The sequence below is a fragment of the Harmonia axyridis genome, chromosome 5, assembly GCF_914767665.1.
Source record: "Harmonia axyridis chromosome 5, icHarAxyr1.1, whole genome shotgun sequence".
In the NCBI taxonomy this organism is placed as follows: Eukaryota; Metazoa; Arthropoda; class Insecta; order Coleoptera; family Coccinellidae; genus Harmonia; species Harmonia axyridis.
The window spans coordinates 35,045,657-35,071,377 of NC_059505.1; the positions used below are offsets into that span (position 1 = coordinate 35,045,657).

The 25,721-nt window shown below is 38.0% G+C and overlaps 5 protein-coding genes and 1 pseudogene across 12 annotated transcripts in view; 5 read left to right on the forward strand and 1 right to left on the reverse strand.

Moving 5' to 3' along the window:
• The first annotated feature begins 1,088 nt into the window (after positions 1-1,088).
• Positions 1,089-1,994, forward strand: LOC123680360. The gene has a single exon (XM_045618206.1). It carries the CDS (start codon positions 1,126-1,128, stop codon positions 1,903-1,905), a length of 780 nt encoding a protein of 259 aa, XP_045474162.1. The 5' UTR covers positions 1,089-1,125; the 3' UTR covers positions 1,906-1,994.
• Positions 1,995-4,030: 2,036 nt separating this feature from the next.
• LOC123680361 lies at positions 4,031-4,918 on the forward strand. The gene has a single exon (XM_045618207.1). The coding sequence runs from the start codon at positions 4,103-4,105 to the stop codon at positions 4,838-4,840; it is 738 nt and encodes a 245-aa protein (XP_045474163.1). The 5' UTR covers positions 4,031-4,102; the 3' UTR covers positions 4,841-4,918.
• An 83-nt stretch (positions 4,919-5,001) lies between these two features.
• On the forward strand, positions 5,002-5,767 carry LOC123680928. Its single transcript, XM_045619051.1, has 2 exons — positions 5,002-5,043; positions 5,135-5,767. The coding sequence occupies exons 1-2, from the start codon at positions 5,002-5,004 to the stop codon at positions 5,702-5,704; spliced, it is 612 nt and encodes a 203-aa protein (XP_045475007.1). The 3' UTR covers positions 5,705-5,767.
• Positions 5,768-5,980: 213 nt separating this feature from the next.
• Positions 5,981-6,566, forward strand: LOC123680929. Its single transcript, XM_045619052.1, has one exon. It carries the CDS (start codon positions 6,072-6,074, stop codon positions 6,564-6,566), a length of 495 nt encoding a protein of 164 aa, XP_045475008.1. The 5' UTR covers positions 5,981-6,071.
• A 717-nt stretch (positions 6,567-7,283) lies between these two features.
• LOC123680930 lies at positions 7,284-8,303 on the forward strand (annotated as a pseudogene).
• Positions 8,304-8,958: 655 nt separating this feature from the next.
• LOC123680362 (trafficking kinesin-binding protein milt) overlaps positions 8,959-25,721 on the reverse strand; it is a 94,424-nt gene continuing 77,661 nt past the window's right edge. For all 8 annotated transcript variants that reach the window (XM_045618215.1, XM_045618212.1, XM_045618209.1 and 5 more), the window contains 9 exons: positions 24,884-25,000; positions 21,177-21,307; positions 16,592-16,890; positions 14,911-15,354; positions 13,673-13,882; positions 13,006-13,313; positions 12,627-12,883; positions 12,089-12,302; positions 8,959-10,506 (listed from right to left, as the gene is read on the reverse strand). In XM_045618215.1, the coding sequence (XP_045474171.1) occupies positions 10,280-10,506; positions 12,089-12,302; positions 12,627-12,883; positions 13,006-13,313; positions 13,673-13,882; positions 14,911-15,354; positions 16,592-16,890; positions 21,177-21,307; positions 24,884-25,000 (2,207 nt within the window). In that variant the 3' untranslated portion in view covers positions 8,959-10,279. The remainder of the gene's footprint in view (positions 10,507-12,088; positions 12,303-12,626; positions 12,884-13,005; positions 13,314-13,672; positions 13,883-14,910; positions 15,355-16,591; positions 16,891-21,176; positions 21,308-24,883; positions 25,001-25,721) is intronic.

The window sequence follows — 25,721 nt, forward strand, 5'->3', positions numbered from 1 at the left end:
CACTTAAATTTTTAGAATTAATCCTTAACAAAAAAATGAAAACTAGTCCATTCGCGAGTTTCTCCACCAAGAACGCACTTCTTATGTCCCATATTGAATCAAAGTTTCATATCAACTCAAAATATATTGAGATGAATACCTAAATATATCAGAAATTCAGAAAACAAACATCAAGCGCCAAACGACGTGAAACAACAGATGACACTAGGAGACCAATATTTGCCAAACCTTGAATTTTAGCAGGTAGATACAGAAAATAATGAATATTCTGCTTATAATAAATTCGCCAATTAGGAAAAACATAGGATTCCAAATATTCAAACTTGAATATTTAATTGGGAATCACTCAAATAAATATATTTCAATCAATGTAATATACATTCATAACGATATAGTAAAATTGTGGATTTGAAAATATATCACAATCCGACAACGTGATCTAACCATGTTGGGGACATGTAAAAATTGCGTATACTCCCTCTACCTGTTTATTACTCTATGGTTTATGCCGACAAACCAGCAAGTTTTGAAGCAATGGAAGCAAATATTCGCGATCGACGTTTCTATTGAATTCAAAGAGCTTTTATCGTAAAACCGTGGTATGCCATGCCACAACACTCCACCTTTATAACACTTTCAATAGAACCCTCTCTTTTTCAATTACAGCGATCAATGCCAGCAAGATACCGTATTCCCTATTGAAAACCGAGCAAGATACATAATTATCGATGTCCAATAAGCCTGAAGCTTCTCAATTAGCTTCGTAACAGATAATAAATAGATTACTGTCACTGCTTAATATGGTCCAGTCTGAACTGCAGCCAATGCAGAATTGCATTTGATCTCGTTACCGACTCGAAAAAAAATCACCACTGGAGGATGTGAAATCAACACACCCGACATGAAAAAAAGTATCTAGTGCAGTGATAGTAAATTTCTCATCTTTCCAACGCTAGGAAAACCTGTTCCCGCATATTATTTCATATTTTCTTTTTGTCCCGATACGCAGGCATAATTACTGAAGGGAAAGATCCCGATTTTTCGAACTACTTGTTAAGCGTAGGTATATAAGTAACATCGGAGATAGAAGGCCTTAGTTGCAACTTTGTAGCCGTCTAGCTGAAGATGTCAAACCTACAGCTAGTGGTGTTCACCGTTTTTTCGGTTCTACTTGCGGTTAAATGTGATGATGGTCCTTCGAGTGGTGATTCTAAGAAAACCCTTCACAAGGACTGTGTGAACTCTTATACGCCCACGTGTCTGAAGTTGGATATTGTGTCTTGGGTCGACAGGTTGAACGAAAACGACGATGTGGACGTGGTGCCAGGAGTATCAGTGGTGCGCGAAAACGGAAGTGAGCGAGTGAACACAGCGGATATAGTTGCGGAACTAGCCAGGGACTTCCCCAACGACGCGGACGCACGTTTGGACGCGTTTTTGATGAAAAAAGTTACGGGGTACCTGAACAGTCATTCTGTGCGTTTGAACCTTTGGAACCAGAACCAGATGGTGGAGACTGGCAGACAAAAGAACGGGGGAGGAGGAGGTGGCAATAAGAATGGTGGAGGTGGTGGTGGTAACGGAGGGATGATGTTGGCTGCAGGAGCGATGATGAAGGGTACCCTGCTGGCGTTAGCTCTGGGTGGATTGGCGGCCATAGCTGGGAAGGCGTTGATGACTGGTATGATTTCGTTGTTGTTGTCTGCGATTATTGGGCTGAAGTCGTTGACGCATGGACATAAGTCTACGACGTATGAGATTGTGGCGAAGCCTATCTATAGTCATTCCAATACACACTCAGTTTCGCATGATGAAGGTCATGGAAGTTATGGTCATTCTGGATACAGTAGGAGTTATGACATGCCACTGCCTTTAGGGCTGCAAACGGATTATCAACCAAAATGAGGACGCCTGCTTAGATCTACCAAATATTAATTTATTGTAACTTATTGTACCAAGCATTACTTTTTATTTAAAATATAGATTTTCACCTTGTCGATATTATTTTTTCAGCGTATTATTTCTCCATTGTCTCACAGTTCTTACCTTCAAAATGAATGACTTGAAGTAATCAATCTAATACTTTTTTTTTGTTAGTCCCGAGACTAACTTTTCTGCAGGAAGATTCGTCTGATAACGAAATAGTCTTAAACCTCTACAATTACTTCTTCATTAGAGTCAAATTTATTCTTCTGGAATACTTTTTAACCATTGTTGTTTATTGAGTAGACTAGTAGAGTCTGAATAAATTTTTGATTGATTCGGTCTTCACTTGATGGAAATTCATTTTAAATAAATGATAATACACTGCTGATTTCCACAAAATTCTGAATAAACTTATCAAGCCTTGGCTTCGCCTGCACAGTTTTTTCCATTAAAAAGCAGTGTTTTATCAATATGAAATTCTATTTTATTCATTTTCCGAAAAAAACAAATGTAGAGTCACTTACCTAACTAGCCATATCTCGATCCAGACTTAACTTAATGTTTCGAAATTTTGACACCCATCTTTTGAAGCAAGATACTAACAGAAAAAAGTGGTATAGCACTAGCGTTGCTATATGTGCCTCAGACCCTGGACTTGGGTGTTAGACGTCTTTTGACATTGCATCAGCAGCAGTTTCTAAGAGAAATTAGGAACAGTTATGCCTTCAACGCCAATTTTGAAAACAATAGCAAAATTCAAACTGAAAGTGAATTAATCACAAAAGAAATGAACAATTACTGTTGTGGTGACTATGTTCTAGTCGAGAGATGGCGCTGCACGCTGCTAAATTTTCGGTAGAAAGCCACCGCTTGGGAGATAAACTCAACCACGCTCCGTTATGGAGGTGAGGTGTATACGGCAGGGACCTTTGTTGCTATACTGATTATTTTGTCGGTGGTTTCTGGATGAGATAGGATGAACCAAAAATATTGGAGGGGGTAACTGTAATGTGAAAAATTCCTGATCTAACTAACAATAGGCTCCACATAATTTGATTTCAATATTCCTTTCCTGAATATGGAAAACTACATCAGCTCACCACGATCTTTATATTTTCCTTAAAGGATTTTCCTTTAACGGTAGGGTTCAGTTCGTTAACCTCCAAAATCCAGAAGAAGTTCCGAAGTTATATACATTTGCGATCTATTTCTACAACAATAGATTCGACAGAGCTTTAATTTTGGTTTTGAGATTGAAATAACACTTTCAATTTCCTTGCATAATTTCGTGTTGATCACGTGATTATAACCATGGAAAAAACAAATAACAATATTTCTGCATCACAACGTCCGAATTGAAATTTTGCGTTAGTAGAGGTAGATATAAAATTACATTTTCAAGCTCAATGCAAATTCTGAGTTTGATACGATACCAGAATCATAATAAATTCAAGTTAAAATATCGAGAAAATATTCAATATTTTCGTAACAACAGGTCCAACTGTAGTGAAATTTAGTTTGTAGGCATAAGCAGAATAACCACCTTGATGTTCATTCCAAATTTCAGGAGAATTGTGCCTTCAGAACCATAGAATTTTAAATTCAATGAAAGAGTAACTCAAATTTTACTCTCAGATACTCTGGTCTATAAATGAATGAACAAGAGACACCCGTACATCTAATCTTCTGTATAATTGCCAGATGGGAGTTCCTACGAAGTGAAAATGAGCTCGACAACGCCTCGAATCAAAAAAAAATGGTCACGAAACAATCGAATTAATCGGATCTGCTCTTCATGCTCTCTAGGTTACAACCGCAAAAAATTGTTTTGCGTTTTCGTCGTTCACCAACGGCGGTTATTTCTGATATTCAAAATTACAGTTTTGTCTCGGGCTATTACATACCTTCAAGTGTGAATAACTGACTAAGTATTACATCTAACTGAAAATAACTAGTCCACTAGAGATGATAAGCCGGCAATTATTCTTATATTTTGTTTCACTTTGGTTATTGGTTGTCCTGTCACTCGCATTTACTTCTTGCTCCATTAAATTTCACGTCGACGTCGGTTGGGACCATAAAACGGACTTTTTTTCAAACAAATTCTCTTACTATATAAACTGGGGATTGGAGACTATCAGGTATCAGTTTGAAAAAGTCCTTTCAACCTTTCAACATGTACAAGTTTGCGCTCCCGATCACGTGCTTGGCGATTGTTATGTTTGTGAGTGTCCGGTGTGATGATGGTGTTAAGAAAGATAAACTGTCTAGAGATTGTGGAAATGCCTATAGTATGACGTGCCTCAAGTTAGACATAGTTTCGTTCGTTGACAAGTTGAATGAAGAGGAGCAGTTTTCAGTTTTTCCCGGAATTAGTTTGGTTAAGGAAAACTCAACATCTCAACCTGATACTGCCAACATGGTTTCGGAGTTGGCTAGAGAGTTTCCCACAGACGCTGAAGCAAGACTTGATGCTTTTCTCATGAGGAAAATCGGTGGATACCTTAGCAGCCACTCCATAAGACTTAACCTTTGGAACCCATCTACTTCTGAAGGCGACGTAGCTCAAGGCAGAGGCAAAGACAAGAAGAACGGCATGGCTTACATCCTTGCAGCTGCTGCCATGATGAAGGGTACCTTGATGGCATTGGCAATGGGAGGTCTTGCAGCCCTTGCTGGTAAAGCGCTTATGACTGGTATGATTTCCTTGTTGCTGTCTGCAATTATTGGTTTGAAATCGTTGACCAGTCATGGTGGAAAACAGACGACTTATGAGATTGTGTCTAAGCCAGTTTATTCTCATACAAATAGTCATTCAACTGAGGTGGAACATGGAGGACACTACAGTGGATATGGCAGGAGTATGGATGTTCCTTTGCCTCTTGGTTTACAAAGGGCTTACACCAGTTCTTGAAGATTTTCTACCATTTTGTTGTCCTATTATTTATTATATAGTATTTATGACTAGTTACCAATAAAGTACTGAATATTCTTCATTTTTTCACTTTATTTTTTCGAACAGATTGAAGGCATTTACGTTTATTCAAATCAAAAGGATTTGTTTCTAAGGAAAAAATGGTTCTCATACAAAATAAATATGAGAAATTCTCATCTAAAGCTATGTACTTAAATGGTCTTCATATAAACGATCTACTCTTAATAAAATACTTTCTCCGATTTTCTCCAACATTTTGACATGAGAAATTAGGAGGAGAAGTTTTCAGTTTTTCCTAGAATTGGTTTGGTTAAGGAAAGCTCAACGTCTCTACCTGATACTGCCAACATGGTGTCGGAGTTGGCTAGAGAGTTTCCTACAGACGCTAAAGTAAGACTTGATGCTTTTCTCATGAGGAAAATCGGTGGATACCTTAGCAGCCACTCCATAAGGCTCAACCTTTGGAACCCTTCTACTTCTGAAGGCGACGTAGCTCAAGGAAGAGGCAAAGACAAGAAGAATGGCATGGCTTACATCCTTGCAGCTGCTGCCATGATGAAAGGTACCTTGATGGCCTTGGCGATGGGGGGTCTTGCAGCCCTTGCTGGTAAAGCGCTTATGACTGGTATGATTTCCTTGTTGCTGTCTGCAATTATTGGTTTGAAATCATTGACCAGTCATGGTGGAAAACAGACGACTTATGAGATTGTGTCCAAGCCAGTTTATTCTCATACAAATAGTCATTCAACTGAGGTGGAACATGCTGGACATTACAGTGGATATGGCAGGAGTATGGATGTTCCTTTGCCTCTTGGTTTGCAAAGGGCTTACACCAGTTCGTGAAGATTTTGTTTCATTTTATTGTCCCATTATTTATTATATAGTATTTATGACTAGTTACCAATAAAGTACTGAATATTCTTCATTTTTTCACTTTATTTTTTCGAACAGAATGAAGGCATTTACGTTTATTCAAATCAAAAGGATTTGTTTTCAAGGAAAAAATGGTTCTCATACTAAATAAATATGAGAAATTCTCATCCAAAGCTATGTACTTAAATGCTCCTCATATAAACGATCTACTTCTAATAAAATACTTTCTCCGATGTTCTCCAACAGTTGACATGATAAATTAGGACGAGCAGTTTTAGTTTTTTCCAGAATTAGTTTGGTTAAGGAAAACTCAACGTCTCAACCTGATACTGCCAACATGGTGTCGGAGTTGGCTAGAGAGATTCCTACAGACGCTGAGGCAAGACTTGATGGTTTTCTCATGAGGAAAATTGTTGGTTACCTTAGCAGCCACTCCATAAGACTCAACCTTTGGAACCCTTCTACTTCTGAAGGCGTCGTAGCTCAAGGCAGAGGCAAGGACAAGAAGAACGGCATGGCTTACATACTTGCAGCTACTGCCATGATGAAAGGTACCTTGATGGCCTTGTCGATGGGAGGTCTTGCAGCCCTTGCTGGTAAAGCACTCATGACTGGTATGATTTCCTTGTTGCTGTCTGCAATTATTGGTTTGAAATCGTTGACCAGTCATGGTGGAAAACATACGACTTATGAGATTGTGTCTAAGCCTGTTTATTCTCATACAAAAAGTCATTCAACTGAGGTGGAACATGCTGGACAATACGGTGGATATGGCAGGAGTATGGATGTTCCTTTGCCTCTTGGTCTGCAAAGGGCTCACACCTGTTCGTGAAGATTTTGTTTAATTTCATTGTCTTATTATTTATTATATAGTATTTATGACTAGTTACCAATAAAGTACTGAATATTCTTCATTTTTTACTTTATTTTTGTGTATAGATTGAAGTCAATTACTTCATTTTCAATCGAAAGCAATTGTTTCTAATGAAAAAATGGTTCTCATACAAAATAAATATGAGATATTCTGATCTTAAGCTATGTACTTGAATGCTCTTCATATAAACAAGCTACTTCTAATGAAATACTTTCTTCGACTGTCTTCAAAATTTTGACATGATGAATTAGGAGGAGCAGTTTTCAGTTTATCGCGGAATTACTTTGGTTGAGGAAAACTCAAAGCCTCAACCTGATAGAGAAACATGCTATCGGAGTTATCTAGGGAATTTCCCACAGACTGAGGCAAGACTTGATTCTTTCCTCGTGAGGAAAATCGGTGGATACCCTAGCAGCCATTCAATAAGACTCAAACTTTGGAACTCTTATGGTGGAAAACAGACGACTTATGAGATTGTGTCTAAGCCAGTTTATTCTCATACAAATAGCCATTCAACTGAAGTGGAACATGCTGGACACTACATTGGATATGGCGGGAGTATGGATGTTCCTTTGCCTCTTGGTCTGCAAAGGGCTTACACCAGGTCGTGAAGATGTTGTACTATTTTATTGTTCATTATTTATTATATAGTAATTATGACTCAACAATTTTGACATGTTGAATGGAGTAGCAGTAGTTTTCAGTTTTCCCGGAATTAGTTTGGTTAAGAAAAACTCTACGTCTCAACCCAGCATGGTGTCAGAGCTGGCTAGAGAGTTTCCCACAGACGCTGAGGCAAGACTTGATGCTTTTCTAATGAGGAAAATCGGGATACCTTAGTAGCCACTCCATAAGGCTCAACCTTTGGAACCCGTCTACTTCTGAAGGAGATGTAGCTCACGGCAGAGATAAAGACAAGAAGAATGGCATGGCTTACATCCTTGCAGCTGCTGCCATGATGAAAGGTACCTTGATGGCCTTGGCAATGGAGGGTCTTGCAGCCCTTGCTGCACAGACGACTTATGAGATTGTGTCTAAGCCAGTTTATTCTCATACAAGTAGTCATTCAACTGAAGTGGAAAATCTGGACACTACAGTGGATATGGCAGGAGTATGGATGCAGCCTTTGGTCTGCAAAGGGCTTACACCAGTTCCAGAATATGTTTCATTTTATTACTCCATTATTACTATATAATATTTATGATTAGTTACACTACCTGAGCTATCAGATAGCTTAGGACAGGACAGCTTGGAGGAATATGAAAGAGGCCTACATCCAGGAGTGGATAAGGGAAGGCTAACGAAGAACAAAAAGATGATTAGTTACGAATAAAGTACCGAACATTTTTTCATTTACTTTATTATTTTGAATAGATTGGGGCATATACATCATCTAAAGCTTTCTACCTTCTACTTCTGAAGGCGACGAGCTCAAGGCCGAGGCAAAGACAAGAAGAACGGCATGGCTTACATCCTTGCAGCTGCTGCTTTGATGAGAAGTACTTTGATAGCCTTGGCGTCTGGAGATAGAAGGTCTTGCGCATTAACGGTAAAGCGCTCATGACTGATATGATTTCTATGTTGCTGTCTGCAATTATTGGTTTTGAATCGTTGACCAGTCATAGTGGAAAATAGACAACTTATGAGATTATTCTCAAAGGAAGACATTGGAACTGGATACTAAAGCAGATATGAAGGGAGTCTGGATGTTCTTTTGCATTTTGATCTCTAAAGGGCTTACACCAGTTTATATAGTTTTTGTACAATTTTTTTATAATATATATTTTATTGTATATTTTTCTTTAGTTTCCAATAGAATGAATGTTCTTTATTGTTTTTTTTTACTTTGGTATTCTGAAGAGATGGAGGTATTTACATTGAATTTAAAACGCCTTGTTCATAGAAAATAAAAGTTTTTTTTTAGATAATTGAGAAATTTTCGCTTGTGAAGCAATGTACCTAATTCCTAAACATAAATAAACAAAATATTCTACACAACAAATGGTTTTCAAATACATACCTAAGACTCTTTTCTATAACAGATTTCAAAGTTCAGCAGGCAATTGCTCTAAGTTTGCCTCACTTTTTGTTTTCCAGGAATAAATTTGTCTTCAGAACAAATTTTAGTTCCTCTGGTAACTTTTCTCTTGAGAAAATTCAAAATTGCATTGAAAAATCCCACAAACTCATCAAATTTTCATTGTCATCTCAACAGATATGTAAGTAACGAATCCATGACTAAAATTTTGATATACGTTTTGAAATAATAGGGACTAATCACCGAACTTCTTGGATAGTATTCACAAATTGAGGACAGCCAGGTGAGGGACAAGTGAATAAAAATGAATCATCTTGTCAAATAATTTATAGAACTGAGTAAATAATACATTCACCTTTTTCATTTTTCATTGTTATACTTTATTTACAAATAATATTCTTTACAGTATACATTAAATTATAACAAAACACATATTTATTGACAGCACCAAAGGAGTTTACATTTGCTACTCTATTCACAAAGCTTTCCTTCTATGTACAGAACATTACAGTAATTCACTAAATCTAGAAAATGGGCAATCGAAAATATTCCGGCACTAGTAAAAAAAAAGACAGATATAGACAACATTAATCAGTTTTCACGTTTTAAATTTTTGAATCAATGAATAAAAATCATCTCAAAATAAATATATATCCTCAGTTGCCAATATCTCAAAACAATGTGAAGGAATATTTCCAAATATTCCGAAAACTGTTGCAGATCAAAGAATAAATCACATAAAATACCTCATACAACCTAATCGAATAGCTACTCGTACTATCAAATATTCAGAAAAATGAAAAATACTACTTAAGAATATCACAAAAGAAGCCGCATTCTTGGGAATATATAATGAATAATGACACAATAGGTTATCGTTTTTAAAAATAGCACGACAGAGAAATGCTTCTCTTGGTATAGTGATCCAATAATGTAATAACAGAATAATAAATGGAATGGTATCCTTAATTTCTCACGAATATGTTACTTGGAGGCAGGAGTAATTTTAATCTTGATGTAAATGCTTGTTTATTTGAATTTTTTTATTGGTTATTATCATTTCAAAAAACGCTTCCATAGGAAGAAGAAAGTTGTTAGGTCACCTACTTACAATAAGATAATAAACGTGAATTGAGAAAATGAAAAGATGAACACCGAATTTAGGAAATAAATGCATAAATATAAGTCATTTATGATTCATTTCGATTTATAACGTAAAAAAAAATGTTTTCTTTCAATAACAAAGAAAATTTCAAAACCAGATGTTATGTACCTCTGTCTGATATTTCCATTGTTGTTTTTAGGTTAGTTTCAACCAACTTACCACCTCAAGTGGTAAGTTGAATGATTTCCTTGTCTATTAGACTCCAAGCAAAGCATTTCTATATTCAGACCGATTTTCTCGAAAAAAATAATAATAGTAAAATATAAATAGTTATTGCATGTGACCAGTTACTCCTTCAAAAATATACGATGACATACTAATCAGACACGGCAACGCTGTACAAATACTGATTCATTTTGTATTCCCACAGGCACCTACCAAAAGGGGTCTTCTAGTTTTCTCATAAAAAACTTGTATGTGTGTGCTAATGCTCAACTGGTGCGTATAGGACTCCGTTATTGTCGCTGTTCAAAATAAACCGCCTTTACGACCAAACAACAGTGAACTCAACGTACCCAACGTCGAACATCCACCTGGCGGGGTTTGTTCTTCTGGAGTTTTCGAAGTGGACACGGTACCCAGATCCGGCCTTGTGACTCCGTTGGCTCTTCGCTGCTTCCGGGAATTCAGTTGTTCCAAGCGTCTGCTCAGGGCTCCGCTACCAGGACGTCCTGGCACGCCCATTCCACTGTCGCCTGGAAAAAATTCAGTGTCAATCGAAAATGTAGATTGCGTAATGTTCAAAGAACCTAGTGAACGAACAATATAATCACTATATTCGAACTTTCTTAAAAGAATAGAACTTAATGCATAGACAGGTGTGCCCCAAGGTTATTTTTCGAGCCCGATTTTTTTATTTCTAACATTAAATTTTCTCTCAAATTGAAGTTGAACAAAATATAATAGTTACAAGGCTAAAAATAACAAATGATAGAGATTTGAATTTTGAGGGGAAACGACCATTGAGTATAAGGGCAAAGATTCTACATCTAACGGGTGTTTTTTTCGAGGTATATAACTTTAAGTTGGCCTTACTGTTCAAGATGGCGATCGATATAATAGCTGTCAAGTGATTTATTCTCAGTTTGGTTTGGCAATCCATCATGAATAGACTCACGCCTGAACAACGCTTGCAAATAGTGCAATTTTATTTCGAAAATAATGGTTCTGTGCGGAATACGTATCGCGCACTACGTCCATTAGCGATGAAGCGCACTTCTGGTTGAATGGTTACGTCAACAAACAAAACTGGCTCATTTGGAGTGAAGCTAATACTCAAGTGTATGTCGAAACACCGTTACATCCAGAAAAACTGGCTGTTTGGTGCGCTTTATGGGCTGGTGGAATCATTGGTCCGTACTTCTTCAAAAACGATGATGGCCAAAACGTTACAGTCAATGGTGATCGGTATAGAGCCAAGATTACTAACTTTTTCATTCCTGAATTGAAGAACCATGATGTCCAGGAGCTGTGGTTCCAACAAGACGGCGCGACATGTCACACAGCTCGTGACACAATCGATTTATTGAAAGACACATTTGGTGACCGCCTAATTTCACGTTTTGGACCTGTGAATTGGCCCCCAAGATCTTGTGATTCAAGACCGCTAGACTACTTTCGGTGGGGCTATGTAAAGTCATTGGTCTATGCCGATAAGCCACAAACCCTTGATCATTTGGAAGACAACATTCGCCGTGTTATTGCCGATATACGGCCACAAATGTTGGAAAAAGTCATCGAAAATTGGACGTCCAGATTGGACTACATCCGAGCCAGCCGTGGCGGTCATATGCCAGAAATCATATTTAAAATGTAATGCCACAAGATTATCTTGCGGATAAATAAAATTCATGTCAATCGAATAATCCATCGTTGTTTTATTGCAATTTAAAGTTCTATAGCTCTAAACAAACACCCTTTATTATACTAAAATGAATACTTTTATCACAAACGACTACCAGATAGTAAATCTGCCATGTAGAACCTAAAGGACAGAACATCAGTTCCCCAGAATTCTGACAGATTCACCAAAAGAGGAGCTTGTTCTTGACAGTTCATAGCGGTCATGTTGACAGAGCTTCATTTGTCAAAATTGGAACATGTTTTCAAATTCCCCCACATTTGAACAAAAACTCTATGTAATATATGTCAATAACTGAACCTTTAGTTCAATCCATCGTTGCAAAATAAGAGAACTGATCAGGATTAATTGAAGAAATGTCAACATAGCCTTCATTGACTTTTTCAAAGACAAACAAAGAGAAATCTTATACTTACTTGGGGCAGGTGCCGGCGCCGAATGTACACTAGGAGGAACCTTATTGCCAATATGAGATAGATTTTCAGTACTTTTACTTGGCAAGAGACAAGTTAGTTGGGCCATTGGACTATTGAGGCCGGGTCTGGCGTACATTCCAGCTGTTATGGACAGGGATCCGGGATTTCCCATCAGGTTGGAAATGCCGATTCTCTCTATCCTACCTACGATGCTCTGTAGAAAAAAAAAAAACACAAATTTATCTTTAATTAGGGAAGAATAAGAACATTATTTACCTACACAAATGTCTTAATAAGCCCCTCCAGGTGAAAAAATTTGACTCTAATGAAGAAGTGATTGAAAAGATTGAAGCCAATTTTGAGAGCCGAGACAAATCTTTCTACACAAAGGGTATTGAAGAGTTAGAGGAGCGTTGGAGTAACAATATTGGAGGCGACTAGATCGAATTTTTTAGAAAAATGCGTTTTTACTGCTTAATCTGGGACTTATTGATTCTAGTATTACTCAAGTTCTTAAAGACATCAGATTCAAACTCACCTCAGCTTTTTTGCCTCTCCTGCTGGCTCGGAAGGAAGTCTTCTTCTTCACCCCACCGCCCATAGAATCCCTGAGGAATTGCGGCACAGAGCTCAGTATCAGCTGAGGTAAACTGAAGGCTTCCGGTTGTCGTTCGGGTGAGCTGCTTCTAGAATGATCAGGACTAGCATCTGGACTATTGCAAGGCGTCGCTGTTGGTGTGAAACTATTGGGGCCACTTGGACTGTTGATAGCAGACGGGGTGACGGCTTTTATACCTGTAAAAACAAAGATATTGTTGGGAACGCAAAAATGAGAAAAGCAGCTCCTAGTGCAAAATAGGATACAATTGCAATAACTAAAAGTATCTATCGAAGGTATTAAAAGTATGATTGTTCACCTCTTTCATTCAGCATCTTCGCAAGGCCAAAGGTGGTGGAAAAGGTGCTGCAGGAGTTCCTTCTGCTGAGCATGGGAGTTTGCGGGGGCGAATTCTGGATGCTCGAACAGACGGAAGTGACTCTGCTCGTCCTGTTACTGGGCGTTATGAAAGTCCCGTCGTCGGGGTGCATCACCATGCTCGTGGTCATCGTGTAGGTGGGCGCGGAGGAATCGAATATCTTTCCTGGATTCGAATATTCCTCGTCCTCCTCCAGATCTTCCAGACCGTACGATTCCAGCCCGAGTTCTTCCAATTCTTTACCACCCCTGTAATAGAAAATCCCGCTTGAATAACTACATTTTTTTAAAGGAAAACACCACCGCATATTTGTCGATAGGAGGAGGGACAAAAATAATGTGCAGTGTTGCCAGAACGATTGAATGAGCAGTAGACGTTAGGATTATTATAATAGTTCCAACTTTCATCGGAAGGAAGTACTTTACAACCAAATACTTTTTTCTGAAGGATATGCTTATACTATATGTATAAGTATAAGGTTTAACTCGGCATATTAAGAATGAAAGCTGAAGGATTTCCTCAAACCTTTTTTTATGACTACGGCTCATTGTTTCTTTTCAAATTTGAGTGTCTACCTTAGATTAGATAAAGATGCCGACGGTCTTACCTGACTTTAACTCCGGGTCTCTCTTCCAAGAGACCGGCAAAGCTGGGTTGGGCCAACTGGGACCAGTGGTGTAGGGTCAAAGATCCCTCCATCGGTTTCACGATCTGCAGCTTCTCAGGCAACTTCCATCCACGGTAGTGACCAGAGCCAGTCGACATCAGGCTGTCCGGTGTTCGACAGCCGAAAGGCACACTTGTTTCTCCATCGTATCTGAAAAAATTAGGAATATTAGATACTCAAAATGTTGTTTGTTCGCTTCAGTACATACAATATAATTCCGAAATTATGGCATTTAGGTATAGGGAATTTTACATGAGAAATATGAATTATGGACAAACTTCCATTGAATTTGAGAACAGAAATAATATCAATGAAATGTATATTCAATAGTTATTTATGCAACAAGTGCAAAAAGTGAATGTTTATTGCACTCGACGTGAAATTGTCCGACAAGGCCGATAGGCCGAGTTGGACAACACATCGAGTGCAATAAACAATTTTTGCACGAATTGCATACAAAATTTTTTCTACGTTCATGCAAAAAGCAAAAAAAGATTTATTGAGGTGCAGCACTAGGTGTAGGAAAATGAAAAGCACAACTTGAATACTTTATTATTAATATCGATTTGCATTGAAACAGGAACTAATACGTTATGAACAATTCAACTCAAACTTTATTTTTACCCTCAATGTTGAAAGTGAATGAACAATTGGTGCAATTTTTAATATGAATATTTCGTAGTGAAGTACTTTTTAAATCCACTTCTTGATTTGTTACTGCTGTAAACGTACTAGTACTTGGTAACTGTACATCATTATTTCCTTCAGGCTGAAATATTTGTTTTGCAACACTGAGTTTGTTTGCATGTGATTCCTCTACGTATCCCTCCGCTACTGTCGACGATTTCCATCAGCACGTTGAAGTAGAATGACAGATGAGTGCAATAAAAACTTTATTGCACTAGTGCAATAAAGAACTTCTTTTTCCACTAAATATAGTTCAATAAAGTTTTGCTTTTTGCATGAATGTAGAAAAACTATATGAGTTACATAGTTGATTATATCCCAGATCTTGCATCTTGCTGATGCATCTTAAACAAAGGCGAGAAGCGCTTGCAACTTTTAATGCCATAACAAAGAAGGACAGTGGAAACAAGTTTTACTTTTTGGTGTGGTAAAGCGCAGTGTGAGACCTAGCTGTGCGCCTTTTTGAATTCCTACTAAGATAGGATACCTACCCTCCAAAGGCGGGTCCGAACTGCAGGTTCGACCTCCTGGCCAACACCTCTCCGGGCGTCAACCTCTTCAAAGCCGCCTCTATGTCAGTGGCGCCCGGTATTCCGGGGATCCCCTTGGACTGGCCGGCCGGATATCCTTCGTCAGAATCCGACACCAGGCCGAACTCCGTGTCAGACTGGCTGGTCACCGAGGACTCCAGGCTGGGGTAGCCGAGCGAGCTGTTGTTGTAGATAGAACCGGAGGACCGTCTAAGGTCGGACGCAGTCTGGGTCTTGAAGCTCATCCTGGGACCTGAACCGCCGTAGCCTGCGGCCACGCTGGAGCTGCTTATGGTGCCGCCCAGAGTTGGGTGGATGATGGCGCTGCCGGTGCCGCTGTCCTGGCTGCTCAGGGAGCTCCTGGAGGCGCATCGCACCGTCTCGAAGACCTTCTTGTATTGGGGACTGGAATGTGATGATAACAGTTTAGTTTTGAACTATTATGAAATTATAATATAAGTGTTCAACGGAATTAGAAAAGTCTAGACTCTCTTGGTAAGCATCTTGTTTCGAATAAAAGGTTGATGGTTTTGAGGTGGAGGTCCACCCATGCTAAAACCTCTTCCATTTACTAAGAGCCGGTATTATGAAGGATAACCGACGGTTCAACCGTTGCGTCAACTACCAAATTTCTCACAAGAAATACGGAATTTGGTAGTTGACGCATGGTTCAACCGTCAGTTAACCTTTATAATACCGTCCATAAGCCTTTGTGGGAGATTCAAACTTAGAATTTTGAATAGTTATTCCCATTTTTTATTTCAGATCTGTATTCTACAGAGAAAAATACAACCATTCTGTACGAACAATTTGTCACAGATAGCTCTGCAATCGAATTTAAAATTTCCACCTGAACTACCTTAACATATCCGTTTCATTAATCAATCAAATAAAATTCTTGTTTCCTACTGAACTATTTGTTTTCAGCACTTGTACTGTCATTGATCATTTGGAAATGGAGAAATTATTCGTTTTTGGTGTTTCTGGTTCAAAATACTTCTCATCAATTAAAAATGATGTATCACCCCAAACAAGGCTGGAGTAAATGGAAGAGGTTTTAGCATAAGTACACCCCATAGAGTAATGAACATAGATAGGGGAAGTGTACGCAATTTTAACATGTCCCCAACATGGTTAGATTACGTTGTCGGATTGTGATATATTTTCAAATCAACAATTTTGCTATATCGTTATGAATGTATATTATATTGAATGGAATATATTTATTTGAGTGATTCCCGATTAAATATGCAAATTTGAATTTTTGGAATTCGATATTTTTCCTGATTGTCGAATTTATAAGCAGAAGATCTATTATTTTCGGTATCTACCTGCTAAAATTAAGGTTTGGCAACTTTTGCTCTCCTAGTGTCATCGGTTGTTTCACGTCGTTTGGAGCACTTTAAGTTTGTTTTCTGAATTCCTGATATATTTAGGTATTCATTTCAATATATTTTGAGTTGATATAAAACGTTGATTCACTATGGGACATAAGAAGTGCGTTCTTTGAGGAGAAACTAGCGAATTGAGTGAAATATCGTATTGTGGTTATGCAATAACATGAAATCGAATTTGATCATCATCAGTAACCATTCCTTTGTTAAAATTCCCAAAATGCAGACACCCATCTTCGGATACTCACACCGACTCAGATATTCCCGAGTCTGCGCTCAGCTCCGAATGCAGCGACATCTCCAGCTCGTTGTGCAAACTATCGAACGGCGCGACGCCAGAAGCAGCGCCCAGCGACGAGAAGAACGAGATCCTCGCGCCGGGCTGTTGCTTCTTGCGCAGCTTCCTGATCTGCTCTTGTGCGTCCTGCAGGAGGTTGTGGACCTCGTAGTAGCGCGCCTTGAACTCGGACAGCTCGATGGCCAGGGAGCCCTGGTTGTCTTTCGTGATCTGCAGCAGGCTGCTCAGTTCTTCGTTGTCGCCCAGACACTGCGGAGAGAAAACAAGATGGTTTGAGATGTTGGCAATGTTTGGCGTTTGAAGAGGTCATCTCAGTTTTCTGAGAAAATTCATTAGGTATAAGGTAGGTATAGGAACAATCTGCAAACAGGTAGCGCCTAGACCAGAGAACGGATCAAAGTTGGCAATGAAAATGAAGAAACAAAGGGTTTTCCAATAAGAGGTTTCATTTTCATATAAAAAAAAACAAGTATATTTTAAAGGAACTCAATGGCTGCACATTTCATTGTAGAAAGGAAGGTGCGCCATTAACGATAGAAAACTATATCAACCAAATGGTCTCCACTGCTATGGTTGCAGCGTCATATCCTTTTCATGGAATATTCTATGACCACTTCGCACATTTGAAGCTGTATGTCCTCGATAATTTCACGAACGCCATCCTCAAGGTATTGAATCGATTGTGGAGCATTGGTATAGACCTCATCTTTCACGTGGCCCCAAAAAAAAAGTCTAAAGGTGTTGAATCACAAGATCTCTGTAGCAAATTCTGATCACCTCTGCTAGAAGTAACACGGACAGGAAACGTCTCTTGCAAAATTGTGATTATTCCGTTGCTTGTGTGGTACGTAGTACCGTCTCGTTGAAAATTAACGGCGTTCACATCAATATCTTACAATTCCGGCCATGAAAAATCATGAATAATAGCTTGGTAGCGCCATCTATTCACTATAACTGTTACACCAGCCTCATTTTCGAATAAGTAAGGTCCAATGCCACCACAAGCCCAAAAACCGCACAAAAAGGTGATACAGTGAGGATAAAGAGGCTTTTCAACAATCAATCTTCGATTTTCCAAGACCCAAAGTCAACAATTCTGCTTCACTGTAGATGAAGAGGCCGTGAAAAGGCTTCACAACTACCCAGAAGTGCTTTATAGTTTTTCGAACTGTGTATATTCATATTTTTGTTAGTAATTTGTAACAACTGTCTATCGATCCATTTTCAGTAAGACGCATAGAAAACCTGCTGTGTCTACTTATAGCTATAAAACTCTCAGACAAAACGGGGGATTATTCAGAATTATACCTACTTGATTTCGAAAGATCGCGTCTGTTTCAGATGGCACATCCATCGTTTGACATTTCTCTCAATTCTCGGCTTTCGTGACCTTTGAGTATAGAACAAAAATATTTTATAATCTATGCTCGTAACAATCTTCTTTACCCTGCCATTATTTTTAAACGGTGCCAGGAAGGTAGCGGGAATTCGAAAATTTTTGAAGAGCGCCACCTAAGAGAACTTTGGTGAAGCAGAACACCACAGCAACAGGTGGATATCTCAAAAAGTGTGAAACAAAATCGAATCAGTACACACCAGGGATTCTATGCATCTTATATGGCAGCTTTAAAAGTGACAGCTCCCCAGATAGCGGGCTATTCAAAATGAAACTTCTTATTGCAAAACCCTTTACAGTGAGACCAATCTGAATAGGATAAGAAAGCTCCAAGTGAAATTGTACAGTAATAAATCTCATCTCGTGCGCTCGTTACCGGTAGAAGTATAGTGTGGCTGAACCTAAAAACTAAAAAACTTAGTTTTACAACTCGATACAAAAGTTCAATCCATAATTCAGAGAAAGAAAAGCAATTAACCCAGCAAATTCATGACCCACTACTCGAATGGAAAACTTCCTAGAGCGGGACATAAATTTGGCATAAACACGCTCAGAATCAATTGATGGATTATTGGGATAGGCCATATTGTAGAGACGGCATAATTTGCGCGTTGTTTTTCATTGAATCTTATTGACTCTTTATTGATAGAATCCATGACACTATTAATACAATGGTTTGGTACGTAGCTAAACTGCTTCGCCACAACAGTTAAACCAATATTGAAATGTTTTGTTGCGTTGGGAACAAAACAACGGAAAAAACCGACAATCGAATTGTGTTCCCCAGTTAGAAAACCCCGATAACTGTCGATAACACTAACACTTATTCCTCGATAAGGTTCAATAAACGACATAAGTGGGTAATAAGAGTTATAACCAATACAGCATCACGATCACCTATAAATTCGTTATGATCGAGAGAGGAGTGTTCGGAGATCTATTACAGGCTTTCCCTGAAATGATCCAAATGAACTCGGTTCCTTTCGAAGATGGCCTGCTTTCGAACATCATTGTTCGAAGAAAAAGAGTCGAACAAAACGAAATCAGAAAACTATAATTGCAACACGTCGATGAATTAATATATAAGTTATCGAGTATAAAACATCGAAATTGCTGATAATAATTGAGATTATATGGAGAAGAAACTACTCGATGTTATTATCATCGCATTAATATGAAACTATGTTATCGTAAATGACCCGAAAAGAAATTGTTTTCGCCGTGTTGATTGAATAATTATTCCATCTTCTGATATTGAAAAAAGATAAATAAAGCTTAACCGATGACAGGGACCTCCTTTCTGGAGATGTAATCCACAAAACATAAGCGGAATTGTTCATTGTAAGAAGCATAAATAAATTACGAAGAAAAAGTGTAGGATTTGAATAGGAACAAAGAAAATGAAAGGTTTGAAAAGCTGGAGAGAGCTAGAAGTTAAGTGAAAGAATAGAAGAAAAATAATAATGAAAATTAAAAAGTGGTAAACATAATAGAACGATTCAATAGAAGTCCCAATGCATTCGTCTTCGATTATACAGATTATCATTTTTATGAGCTATTCTTGCATATGGTGCAGATTTTCAAACGATTATATGAAAAACAAATCAATAACATTTCAGAATAAGCTTTTGGGCAAAGTATAAAGATGGTTAAGGTATATATTGGTAAACTCAAAAGCATTCGTTATGACTATTCAGCTATGATAGAGAATAAGAAATCTGATGACAGCAACATGGAGAATTTATGGAAAACCATAGGGAAGAAGACAAGTCAATAGACCAAAACAAAGATATAAGTTAAAATGCTGAAAGGAAGATATGAATAAAATATTGAGCATGACTTCTCTGTGGAGAAGACGCAAAATGTAAAACAGGAAATAGCAGGTGAAAATTACGGAGAAAGAAATAAAAAATCATCAGCAAGAAATCGAGTCACTTCAACTTCTTACAATGAATTGGGAAAAACTTAGATATTCACAGGAAAAGAAAGAAAATGTAATATAGGGTGGAGCATGAGAACGGTATGAAGGATTAGAAAATCCTACAGGAATAAGTAGTAGAAAATTACGCAGAAATGAATATAGAATCATCAGCAAGAAATCAGAATTACCCTAACTTCTTTCTATTAATGGAGTTACCATGAATTGGGAAAGACTTGCGACATTCTGAGGAAAAGGAAGAAAATATAATACCGGATGGAACAGGAGAAAGACAAGAAGTAGAAAATCCCACAGAAAGAATTATGACAAAGTTACGGAGCAAGGAATTTAAAATCCTCAGCAAGAACTCAAAAGTGACCCTGACTTCTCAATTATCATTAATGAAAATATGTATCATGTATTGGAAAGGAGTTAGACAATCTAAAGAAAAAAAAATAATACTTACCGGGCGTAGGATTAGAAAATCATGAAGAAAGAAGAAGTAAGAGAAAGTAACGAAGCGAGGAATGTTAAATCCTCAGCAAGATATCAGTGAATTTTTTGTAATAATGAAGATATCATTAATTAGGAAGGACTTCACACTCTGAGGTGAAGAGAGAAAATGTGAAATAGGAAGAAGCAGAGGAAGGAATATAAAATTCTCAGCGAAGATCACAGTTGCCTTAACTTCTTTCTATGAATGGAGTTAGCATGAATTGGGTAGTACTTGCAACATTCTGAGGAAAAGGAAGAAAATATAATACATGGCAGAGCAGGAGAAAGGAAAGAGGGATTAGAATATCCTACAGGGTATGGAGCAAGGAATATAAAATCCTCAGCAAGAACTCAAGAGTGACCCTGACTTCTTTCTTTTAATGAAGTTAACATGTTTTAGGAAGGCCTTCGACATTCTAAGGAGAAGAAAGAATATGTAATACCTACAGGGTGAATCAGGAGAAAGGTAAGCAGAATTAGGAAAATCTTAAGGGAAAAATAAGTAGGAGAGAGTTACGGAGCAAGGAATATAAAATCCTCAGCTAGAAATCAGTGACTTCTTTCTGATACTGAAGATACCATGAATTGGGAAGACTTGGACATTCTAAGGCGAAGGATGAAGCAGCAGAAAGTTACCTAGGAAGTAACATACAATCAAGAAATCATAAGATAACAACATCAAAACACGATCTAGCTAAAGAGGACACCACCCCTCCGAACACTAACCTTCACAAACCTCTCCTCGTTGATCTTCAGCTGGTCCTGCAGCGACTGTATGAGGTCCTGCTGCACCCTCGTCTCGTCCTTCAGACGGTCGATCTCGCCCTCCAGGTACCCCATGCTGGAATTGGCACAGGCTGGAAAATCAAGGTAACTCTTAGTGCCACTTATGGTAGGTACGATCGCGTTTCTTGAACCTATCCGAACATTCCTGCTACTACTAGTACGTAGGGAACTTGGCGTTTGCCCTAGGTCCAAAGAACGCGTGCCGAGTGTATTGTCCTGCTGGGCCGTCGCAGCGAGTATGTATGGCCAATTATCATAGACGTCCGTTCGACGATCGCTAAATATATTTGATGAGCGGTTATGCAACAACTTCGTTCGGTCGCGTACGGGAATAGAAAAGATTGATTGCTGAGGAGAAAAAAAAAGGTCGCTGCTATCTTTGTTGACTTACTGGTGTCGCTATCGGCTTCCGAGATAAACGGTACGAGCGTACGGGGCGCGCCGGAAAAGTCAAAATGCGTGAAATGTGTGCCGGCGAAGGTGGTTTTGCAAGGTGCTTAGTTGCATGTGAATGGGGCATCTTTGACGGAGGTTATTCTATGTGAGAAATATTATATATTTTTTTTATTTTAAGTGAAATAAGTAATTAGTAATTTTTATGGTTGGGATGTTACTTCTTCGAGAAACAAGATACAGCTACTTTGGACAGAAACTGAGATACGTACTAGGAACTTTTGACCAAAAATGAAATAAACAAAGGAACTTGAAAAGTTCTATTTGTTGAATTGTGAATTGTTTTTACACAGCCATTTTTTAAATTTGCAAAATATGTAATATCATCAGAAATACATAGGCGTACAACTTTGCTTTCGTCGTTTTTTTTTTTCGAAAATGAAGGCTTTATTGTAAAAACTGCTTCTACATTTATGATTATGAGTATTGTCCATCGCTGGCCACTACTTTCTCCCATCTTTCGGGCAGCGTACGAATCCCGCTTTGAAAAAACTGGTCATCTTTTGAAGCGATCCACAAATTGATCTAATTTTTTACTTCTTCATAAGACCGGAATTGCTGGTTAGCCAGGCCGTGAGTCATTTATCGAAACAAGTGATAGTACGAAGGAGCAACGTTTGGAAAATAGGGTGAGTGGGGTAGGACTTCCCATTTCAACGTTTCCAAGTATGTCTTGACCACTTCGCAACATAGGATCGCGCAATGCCTTGCTGTAAAATCACTTTATCATGTCTATCGTTGTATTGGGACCGTTTGTCTTTTAATGTTCGGCTCAAACGCATTAATTGCGTTCGATAACGATCGCCTGTGATTGTTTCAGTCGGTTTTAACAATTCATAATACACTACGCCGAGTTGGTCCCACCAAATACTGAGTATGATCTTGGAACCGTGAATATTCGGTTTGACCGTCGTCTTGGAAGTAAAACCGAGATATCCCTATGACTTTCTGCGCTTGGGATTATCATAATGAACCCATTTTTTGTTTTCAGTCACAATGCCATGCAGAAATCCCTTCCGTCTTTACCCAATTTCCTTGTTTCTGAATCATTCTCATGACTTTCAGGCGTTTTGAAATGGCTTGTTGAGTCACTCTCAATGATCCTGCCAATTCTTGTTGCGTTTGATACGAGTCTTGACCAAGTAATGCCTCTGATTCTTCACCGTTCTTGAAGTGTTTAAACCACTGTTGGCACGTCCTTTCACTAAAATCGGCCTCACCATAGGTATTTGAGAGCATTCGATGAGCCTCCGCCGCAGATTTATCCATATTAAAGCAGAAAATTAAAATCTCCCGCAAATGACGAAAATATGGCTTGTAAGCTGACATTTTTAATCGAGAATAACTTTATGATACAGACACAAATCGACTAATATTTCGATGGCGTTATGTTTACAAACAGCTAAGCTTATTGTAAGACATCTACGATCTATTTATTTCGAGTACCACTTCCGTTACAGCCATCTATTTCAAAACGGCGTAAGCAAAATTGTATACCCAATAAATAATTAATTTCACTTTTTTCTTCCTATTCGTTCCTACAGCCAAGTAATACGGAAATTACTGTACGTTTTCAAACGAAGAAAACGAAACTAATTGAACGAGTTCATTGCCATGACACCTGTCTACCTGTCTTTATCTCGAACCAACGTAATCCGAATATTATCTACACGTCATGTGAATGTCTTGAATTAACAATTCGGACATATGGACAGCGCTGCTCTGACCAACGTAGTAGCAGCAGATGAGGATAAAAAGCCAATGTTGTGCGTTCGCTGAATTCATTATCAACTTTAATTACTTCCCAGGCAGACGTAATTAGAACCTTCATCTCGATTATAGACATGGTGACGAAGGAAAACATCGAATGCATGAAGACGTATCATTGATTGATGGAGTATTAACTGTTTTGTTGAGTTTATAGAATATAGATGTTACAACTCACGGAAAATCTCGACTCAGAAATATTAAGTTCTTCCAATATTCTTCTTGAATTATCTACGCTTCGTGTTATGTGATCAACATTTGGGTTTGATTCTAGAGAGAGTGAATTTTTTTTTGAAAATCACTGGCAGATTTTTTTCATTGATATCTTCAACTTTTACCATTCGTTAGTACCGATTCAGAACTTCCAAATGTACTCATAATTATCCATACACCTTTTCCAATTGTAGTTCAGAAAAAAGAAAATGTATTTCAGAATAGGAAAGTAGAATTCAGACAATAAAAATTGAATTTCAGAATAGTTAATTCAATTCGAAAAAAAGGGATTTTGAAATTCAAATTACGAAGTTGTAAATCAGAATAGTGAATTGAATTTCATAAACAGCAAATTATCAATTATCAAATCAGAAAAGAAAAATTGTATTCGAGAGGTTATCAATTCAATTTCAGATAATGTAATATATTAAGAACAGTACTGAATGTGAGGCACCAATAAAATATGCAACACAGGTATAACATAGACAAGGCTATTCATTTTTTAAATTCTGAAGCACATGTAATTGATTCTGAATAACGATCTCGAATTTCTGAATTCTAAATTAGCAAATCCCAATTCCAATTCATATTTTCCGAAATTCATTTTGCTTTTCTCAATTACATTTTACGTTTTCTGTAATACAATCTGACTTGGTGTAATTGAAATCCAATCAAAAACTGTTACAATTATTCATACCTTAAAAAAAAATAATAAAGTCGTGAATATTGTCCTTGTTAATAGCTTATCTGTGAACAGAATCTAACTTTCCATCTTAGCACAATGTGCAAGGACTTAAAATTCGAAAACAAATAGTCTTCTTCAAACACGGTATAGCAAACATCTCGACTATGTAAATATCAATTGTAGTGCAGTATTTTGTTGCATAAAAAAAAAACCTTGAAAAAAAAAACTGCCAGTATTAACACGAAATAAAATGTAAATACATGAGTCAACTCTACAAATGAATCTTGAAATCCTACACTTCTGGAGCAACGTAAAACTGAGGCCAAAAACAATTATCATCACTCAAAAAAGAAACTACATTACAAACTTACGAAACAAACACGACATTCCTGATAATCAATTCCACTAAAAAAGCATCGAGGACAACCGATATTCAAAAGTAACTGCCTAAACGAGGCATCTGAAAGCTCAGCACGAACCGAGCACGTCGCGGCTCAGCACCGCTTAATAAAATCCAGTTCATACTCACACAACTGTCCCGTTAGATCGCTTAGCAACCTCCTCTCCTGATTCTCCACGTCCCTGGTATCCTGAGCTAACCGGTGGAATTCCACCTTCAACTGCTTATTCTCGTCCTGCAGATTTGCTGCAACAACGTCTTCCGGTCATTATACTGTTATTATGTTAGAAACGGTACAAACAAAATATTCGGCAAACTTTGAAACCGTCAATGATGATATCAACGACGCGGCACGGATATAAATAACAATATTGAAAAGTAATTACAAATAGCAACGTGTTTCCAGGATGTATTTAGTTGGTCTTATCGACAATCAATAACCTTGCGTGTCCTGTGTTGTTGATAGAGGTTCGGGCTGGATTTAGGTTAGACGTTGTTATCTTGACGAAATTTCTAATAGGAAAGGTGCACTTTATCCAACGTTGGGGTCTTGGAAAACTACATTACAAAAATGCCGATTTGCACAGGTGTATTTTTAGAATACTCATCCTGAGGAAGTGAATCCTTGGGTACTTTTAAGAAGAAAATCTCCTACAAAACTATATCCTGCGGGTCACCACTAAGCCAGACAACTAGCTTTACGAGACTTGGTCGATAATTAGATCTCGAATGATTATACGATAGATACCAAGTAAAGGCGAAAGTTTTCAGGTGTTGAATCCTTGTCAAAAATTGAAGGGGTCATTTGTGCAAGGAAAAACTCGTTGGTCTTTCCTAATTCCTTGGAGAGTTGAAGGAATGACATTTTGTGCTTATGTTCTATCAAAAAGAAAACAAACAAAAAAATCACAGCTACCTACTAGATTTTTCGATTCGATCTACAGAAGATCCGTTAATGCACAATGAT

Bases quoted from the DNA above. Each gene is read 5' to 3' on its own strand.
- LOC123680360 (XM_045618206.1), top strand. From the start codon at position 1,126: ATGTCAAACCTACAGCTAGTGGTGTTCACCGTTTTTTCGGTTCTACTT.
- LOC123680361 (XM_045618207.1), top strand. From the start codon at position 4,103: ATGTACAAGTTTGCGCTCCCGATCACGTGCTTGGCGATTGTTATGTTT.
- LOC123680928 (XM_045619051.1), top strand. From the start codon at position 5,002: ATGGTTCTCATACAAAATAAATATGAGAAATTCTCATCTAAA. The intron at 5,044-5,134 runs GCTATGTACTTA...ATGAGAAATTAG, and splicing joins ATGAGAAATTCTCATCTAAA to GAGGAGAAGTTTTCAGTTTT.
- LOC123680929 (XM_045619052.1), top strand. From the start codon at position 6,072: ATGGTGTCGGAGTTGGCTAGAGAGATTCCTACAGACGCTGAGGCAAGA.